This window comes from Alligator sinensis, unplaced genomic scaffold, assembly GCF_000455745.1.
Source record: "Alligator sinensis unplaced genomic scaffold, ASM45574v1 scaffold374_1, whole genome shotgun sequence".
In the NCBI taxonomy this organism is placed as follows: domain Eukaryota; kingdom Metazoa; phylum Chordata; order Crocodylia; family Alligatoridae; genus Alligator; species Alligator sinensis.
In genome coordinates, this window is record NW_005842383.1 from 1,020,841 (window position 1) to 1,028,548 (window position 7,708).

A 7,708-nucleotide genomic window follows, 5' to 3' on the forward strand; every position below is an offset into this window, starting at 1 on the left:
CCTCCAGCAGCAGAACTGCCCTGTTTATATGGGCAGCCCCAGATTCAAAATGGCTGCCCTAATCAGGCACCTGGCAGCTGCCAGCTTCAGGCCCCTAAAGTGGCAGGCACAACCAGTGCCCTGCCACACCTCCCTGTATGAGGCATGCAAGGAATACTTGAGGGAGGAGCTGTGCAAGGCAGATTCTCAGGTGGCCTTACACTTCACCTCGGACATCTGGAGCAGCTGGGGTGGAGATCATGCATACTTCTCCCCCACAGGGCACTGGTGCAACCAGTCAGGCTGTCAGTGAGCTCTCCTTCAAGCTGAGGTGATAGATGAGTCCCACACGGCAACAGAGATCATGGGGGCCATGAACCACTTGGTGCAGCGGTGGCTCATTGTGTAGGCCGAGCTCACTTGTGGGTTCATGGCCACTGAATGGGGCCAATATAGTCAAACCAATCTGTGATGCCAACAAAGTTGTGTGGCACACAAGTTCCACCTCATTGTCAGGGAGGCCTTAGAGGAGGACAGGGCTGGCGGTGACAGCGTCAGCAACACCAGCAAGCTCGTTTTGAAATGCAGGAAGGTAGCAGGCTACTTCCACCACAGCATCAAGGGAGGCAAGATGCTGTGTGACAAACAGGCCGAGATGAACATCCCACAGCACAAAATCATGCAGGATGTGGAGACTCGGTTGAACTCCACATACCTGATGCTCAAAAGGCTGGTGGAGCAACAGAAGGCCATCCATGAAATGGCCTTGCTCAGGGAGATTGGGATCAGTGGCCCACTTAACAGAGCTGAATGGGATACCATCTCCCAGATCTTGGTGGTTCTCAAACCCTTCCTTGAGGCTACCAAGACCCTCAGGGCTAGCAATGCCCTTCTTAGTCAGGTGATTCTTGTAGTGAGGGAACTTCAGAGCCAAATGGACAGCTTCCAGGGGATCAATGTTCCTGTCTGGGACAAGCCACTGTCACCAGATGTGCAGGCACTGGTGAGGCAGCTGAAGGAAGGCATCAGGAAATGGCTTAGTCCCTTGCGGACCAGTACGGTCCATGTGCTGGCTGCCAGATGTGACCCGGGGGTGAAGGGGAGTGTATGCAGCAGCCAAATCCTGAATCAGTGGACAGAGGTGCTGGTGAAGAGTTAGGGAGGCAGAATAGGAGAGGCGGTGGGGACATGGAAGAGGGGGATCCACTGTCCCATGCCAGCACACCATCCACCAGCCAGTCTCCTCCTCCACCACAGGCACGGCCAATGTGGGCCAAGTATCTAATGGTACTGCATCATGCAAAAAATGGAGTTCTTCAATTACTTGTCTTAGATTTTCTAAACTAAATGGGGCAAGGAATGGTAGAAAGGTGGCATTGCTCTGACCGAAGTACTCAACTTAGGTGTTGGTGGTAGCAAGCTGGATGGTGGTGGTAGCAAACAACAAAAGCCTGGCAAACAACAGGGCATGGCTTCCATGGTGGGGTCCAGAGGCACCAGATCCCACTATCAGGCACTCACTGCATCACCAGCCAGCAAGGGAAGAACATATCCCTGCTGAGCTCCCATGCCAGGATGAACTTGGAGGTATGGGCTAGGGCTATGGGGAAGGAGGAGATCCCAGGTCCTGGGCATGACCACTAAAACTGCACTCTGCCAGGGTCAGAAGGCCTGGTAGGACTGCCAGTGGCACAGCAATCCCAGGATATGCCAGGACTGAGGATCCCCCTGGTGAAATACAGGTAGGAGGCGCCATAACCTCCAGCCACCACGCACGCACACATCTTTGACAGGCCTGAGGCTTGCTGTACAGGTAGGAGGCGCCATAACCTCCAGCCACCACGCACGCACACATCTTTGACAGGCCTGAGGCTTGCTGGTTGCAGTGGAGTTGTGAGGCTCCAGGCCAGCTCAGCTTAGCTGCCTGGGATGCCAGCTTTTGGGTTGAAAAACCCTTTGTTAGGCTGAGGGAACACTTGCAGTTGGTGTGTGTGCTGTATCTGCATGGAAGAAATAGTAAAGAAGCCAGAGGCTGATATGCAATGCAGGGAAGAAAGCCAGTCAGTGAAAAATGGAAATGGAGGCATCACGTCAGGGGGTGAGGGACAGGCTGGGGTGAGTGGGTGACGGAGGTGTAGCAGGTAGAAGTGGAGAGGTACCTGGGGAGTCAGATAATCTGTCAGGTTGTAGTGTGTCAGAATTCCAATGTCTATATTGAGTCCATGAGTTTCTGTACCTACTACGTAGGAGGGAGATGAAGTGCAGCTCATAGCTTGTCCTTCCATCCAGGAACAGCACACACACCAACTGCAGATGCTTCCTCGGTGTGACAAAGGGTTTTTCAACCCCAAAGCTTCCTAAGATATATTTCTCTAACTATTCAGTTGGTCTACTAAAAAATATCTGATTAGATTGACCCAAAGGACCTTGTCTGCCAGTGCCATGTCCTTAGACCAACACCCCTAGCACCTGTCCCCAGTCAGCTGACTGGAAGGACACAGGGCCCTGGACACATCTAAGCCCCAGGGCTGGGGCTGGCAGGGAGAGTTCGGTGGCAGCTGGTGGAGAAGCTCCTTCAGGAAAGGAAAGAAAGGCACTGTGACAGTTTAGCTGCCTGAGATGCTGCTAGTGCTACTGTGCTGCTTACTTATTACCTGTTGTTATTTAAAGTGGTGGACTGGCCTGAGGCTGTAGGGGAGGAGGAGACCTCATTGGGGCACACTACCATGTCATGTAGAGGCCCCAGACACCTTAACACACACACAAAGTCACACGTCACAAGTTTTGCTTGTCAGCAGCTTGAGGTGCAGTTTCCCAGAAACCCCTGCACCTATCTCCTTGAAACTTGGCAGGCTTTGTGGCCTCGGCAGGGGCTACCATTCCTGCCGTTTCCACCCCCTGTGCATTCACACTTACAAGTGACACAAGTTTTTCTTTAAGACTTTGAGATGCAGTTTCCCTGAAACCCTTTGACCTATCTCCTTGAAACTTTGCAGGCTTCATGCCCTCAGAAAGGGCTACCATCCCTGCTGTTTTCATTCAAATCTGGCAAAATCTGCTGTAGCAAGAACATGGAATCCTCTAAAATGTTAAATGTTTGCTGGTAAAAAGAAGAAGAAAATACTGAACACTTATCTTCAAAAACACTCATTTTTAATTTCTTAAGTGCACACACATATTTTAGTTCACGAGTTGAGATTTGTGTATATTTTGTGTATTTGTTTGTATATTTGGTTTTTAAATTTGTTTGTTTTGTATATTTTGTATATTTGTTTTGCCATAATTATGATTTGCTGCATAACCTGAATTCAACAATTATCTGTATGCATTATCTTAGAGTATTTAATTCAATTATTATACCCTATTTATTTCAAGTAAATCTTCAGAGGCTGTAGCTTCTAAAAGCTAGCTTTAATGACCATATATGAGATGTGATTTTTTTTCAAAAGCATATCACTTGGCCAAATTTGTGTAGATTTTCTGAAGATGGCAAAAGGCAAATGTATGATATAAAGACTGGTACAACCCTTTCAATTCCTACTCCCTTCTCCAAAACATGTTATTGCTAGAGATGTGCAAAGGAAAGCTTGCCAGAAATGTTTTAAACAGCATGTTATTTTCCACAACTGCTTATTTTTGGAAATGGCCAAAACTTCAAAATGGTGTGTAAAATTTAAACCAAATGGTTACAATTTGGCAGTTATAAGAAATTGAAAAATAGGTACAGGCAGTCCTGAGACTTACAGTGCAGTTGGTTCCTGAAAACTGCGTCTTAAGTCGAAAAGTCATAACTCGGAACCAATTTTCCCATAGGAACAATATTATAGAAGAGGGGTTGGTTTCTTTACAATGCTCATCACAGCTGTCTCCAGCTGGTAAGTTCCTTGTGGTGGGGGGGAGTGTGGAGGGTGGAGGGAAGGGGCGTGAAGGGGCAGATCAATGCCCCCACAGCAAGGGAGGGATTAGGGCTGGGGCTGGGACAGGGGGTGGGGCAAAAGCTGCCCAGGCGAGGCAGAGAGGCGGGGGGCGGGTGGGGTGGCTTCCTCTGCCATGCACTGCTGGTCCAGGAGCGGCTCATCCAACAGCTCTCACTGTTGCTCCCGCCACCGGTATGGGAGTGCATGCAGGGGGCACGGGCCCCCAGATTTGCGTGTGGGGAGGCAGGACCAGGGCTGCACCAAGCTGCACTCCAGGTGGGCAGTGGAAGATGCTGGGAGTGGGGGCTATGCCCTCCTGCTGCTCACCCAGCCAGGGCAGGGTGGAGCCACTGCGCTGCCTCTGGGCAAGCAGCATGCAGCAGCAGGACCTATCCCGTCCTCCCCACACCTCCCAGGAGGGCATAGCCCCTGCTCCTAGTGCCTTCTGTCACCCACCTGGAGTGTAGCCCGGCACAGTCCTGGCCCGCCCACCTGCCCTGCACAGATCTGCGGGCATATGCCCCCTGCCCCCCATGCCCTCCTGGACCAGTGGTAGGAGCAGCGGTGAGAGCCGCCGGATGAGCCGCTCCCAGATCAGCGGTGCACAGTGGCAGGAGTTACCCCACCCCTTCCCCATGCCCTCCCATTCCAGCTGGGCAGCTTTTGCCCCAGCCCCTGTCCCAGACCCAATCCCTCCCTTGCTGTGGGGGCCATTGATCTGCCCTCCCACACCACTTCCCTCCCCCCTCCTCCCACTACAAGGGACCAACCAGCTGGAGGCAGCTGTGTCGAGAGTGTCGTAAAGTTGAAATCGGCATCAGAACCTCGAAACAGGGTGTACATTTATAAAGGCCGTAAGTGCCATTCACTGTAACTCGAAAAGTTGTAAGTCAAGGACTTCCTGTACAAAAATGGAAAATGTTCAGCAACCAACAGATGGTGTTATCGGCCCCTTTTATTGTGATAAACAAAAGACAAACATATTTGAAAGCATGGGATGGATTTAAAAAGTGCTTGTGTGAATTGGAAGCATGTTTCATTGGATTTCTGTAGGATTTGTGCTTGTAATGCATGTATGTGCTTTTGAATATTCAGCTAGCATTCCTTCCTTTGAAAAGCTTACAATTTAAAACTACTACTTCATCTTTAATAAGAAAGGTAACTGTGTACTCCAAATCCATTACAGGTTACTTGTAGGAATCTGATCTGTTAAGTGAATTGCAGGTCTAAAGTTACTATCCACTAACACAGCTGCACTTCTACCAAAGCTGCTCCTGTCCAGGTTTCTCCCTTACTGATTATCTGTTTTAGAGTATCTTTCCCCCATATGAATGACTTAGCCTTTTTTCTGATATATTTCCCTTTATTTATGCATAAGTTCTGAATCTCTCCCTTTTGTATAATTTGTCTGCACTCACTGATGTTCACAACTCCTCCACATTTAGTTTCAACTGCAGGCCTCATTAACATGTGGTTTGCCCTCTTTTCTAGCCTATTTATGAAGATGTTAAATAATGGATCTCTGCTCTACCCAGTTTTGTAAGAAGTTCCTGAGGGCATGGCTGAGGGACAGAGGTGAGGCAGTTTTGGCTAAGTTTGCACTCCAGTTCTCCAGACAATATCAGTTCTGCAGGACTGTCAATAAAATGCCATTTACAGTTGCTAAATACATTATGCTTTAACTATATATTCTTTTCTTATCTGAGTTTAAACAACTGAACTGGCTTATCAAGATTAATGTAACAGTTCGTAATTGTATAATGCTTTGAAGTTCTGTAGTACTAAGATACAAGGATTTTTAAGAACACTACACAGGACAGTAAAAATTTACAGGTGGAGAAACAGGCATGTTAAGTGTTGTGCTCTGCATACAGCATGTCTGTGGTAAAATCCTGCCAGAACCAGTCCCCTGATGCTTAGCCTGGTACTGTAACCACTAGACTCTGCCTCCCATCCAAGAACCTTTGCTCAGAAGTCCGCCAGGCTTGTCACACTCCTTGTCCTGAAGTTCTGCCTCTGACCTCAGTTTAGAATGACCCTTACACAGTCCTCTCTGCCTCGCCACAGAGAGGATAGCATCTCACACAGCTTCCCTCTCAGGAATTCGCTTTATTAACTAGACACCTTTACACTTTAATAAACCATGCCTGTTCTCTTACCAAACAAACACACTGATCTGATAAAGCCTTGCCTTCTGGAGCAGTAAGGCAGGCAACAAGAATCTTGCCTAAGCTCCCCCACCCCAGCAGCAAAATACAGTTGAAAGGTTTGTGAAGCAGCCTGGTTTTGGTGATTTTATCTGAAGAATGCAATAAATGCCCTAAAGCAAAGCAGCCCAGACTGGGCTAGGAGGAGTTGGTTGCAGGGCTCTGACATATTGTCCTTTCCAAGCTTGCAGGAGCTGGCAGGTCCCTGCAGCCCTTTAAATACCAAGGAGCTCATCTGTGACCAGAAGGAGGAGTAGTTAGTGGCATGTGGGAGGGACACAGCAGGTAGTTGGCCAGGGACTTGCTGCCTCCCTCCTCCTAATCTCAGGCTGTCAGAAACACAAGATCCATGCGGGAAAGCTGTCATCAACTGGCACCTGAGACTCCAGCTCTGCTAGTGCTGCATCCCCAGCCCTGCAAGTGAGGTGCTCACTCTACCCAGCTGCTCACCTGTGGGGAAGGGAGGCAAGAAAGTGAGCTGCTATTGACTGAGGACAGAAGAGATGGGGCTGGGGCTGTGAGCTGGAGACCTGCACTGCAGGGACAAGGACCCAAACTAGCAGCTGTGAGATGCACCAGAACTCATGTCTGGTAAGTGCCAGTGCTGAGATCCAGAACCCCACAAACCCCTTGGGGAGGGCAAGAATAAACAAGGAGTTGCTATCTGATGGGAATCTACCCGGTGAAACTTGGGGCTCAGGTTGGTGTGGTTCTTCCCCTCTCCTGGCTAAATCAGGGGACTTGGTGTGTGGTTGGTCCCAGGGAGAGAGCAATGCACTGCGTTAGAGAGCCCCAATCCTGCAAAGCCGAGCCAGCTTAGCTGAGCTGTTCAGCTTTGGTATCCCATGCCTGCATCTGTTTCATTCTTACTCTTACCTGATATCGGTTCCTATGAATGCAATTTAAACTGAACTTTCCCTTCCTGTCAGAAATCCAGCCCATTTACATGCTGCTCACTTCGGCAGATGGCTTTTCAAATTTTTTGGAATTGTTCAAATCCCTCCTGACTTCCGTGCTAGAGAATTAGTGCCTTGATCCAGGCTCTCTAACCAGTAATAATATAATAAACATATATGCACCCAAACAGAAATCTGTAGGTCCAGCTCCTCTCTAGAATACCTGTGAGCATAAAACTCAGTAAATCTAAGAGGTAAGAAGCTTTGCAATTCTTTGATTTTGTTTATATGCCTTTACTGACTGGCCTCCTATCAAATAATTGCTTGGTGTCTGTTGTAAGTAATCTATATAGAGCCAAGAGAGCACACAAGGACATATAAAAGCTGATTTTTTTTGGTCAAAAATTACTGTATTTGTTTTCTTTCTTAAAGGATTGTGTTGGGATGTGTGTGTATATCACAACATGAAGAAAGGGAAAATGTGATGTAATGTGGAGAGTTCTATAAAATTAAAGTTTGCAATGAAGTGTTACCCAGACATAACAGCAATAGATTTATACATATTGTCACATGTATTTTAATGTTTCCTTAATTCCTAAGTTAAAGATTTACCAGAGAGACAGGTAGGAAGGCTGGGCAATGGAATGGGGTGAAAGCTTACACAGTTTTTTTTTGAAGAATAAGCAAAAAGCTGTAAAGTCAAGGGAAA

At 48.1% G+C, this 7,708-nt stretch overlaps 2 protein-coding genes across 4 annotated transcripts in view; one reads left to right on the forward strand and one right to left on the reverse strand.

The window, feature by feature from the left end:
• GPRIN2 (G protein regulated inducer of neurite outgrowth 2) overlaps positions 1–7,708 on the reverse strand; it is a 73,298-nt gene that overhangs the window by 61,225 nt on the left and 4,365 nt on the right. The window lies entirely within an intron of this gene.
• Positions 4,655–7,708, forward strand: part of SYT15 (synaptotagmin 15) — a 24,556-nt gene continuing 21,502 nt past the window's right edge. For all 3 annotated transcript variants that reach the window (XM_025210978.1, XM_025210977.1, XM_025210979.1), the window contains exon 1: positions 4,655–6,694. In XM_025210978.1, coding sequence (XP_025066763.1) covers positions 6,688–6,694 — 7 coding nt within the window. In that variant the 5' untranslated portion in view covers positions 4,655–6,687. The remainder of the gene's footprint in view (positions 6,695–7,708) is intronic.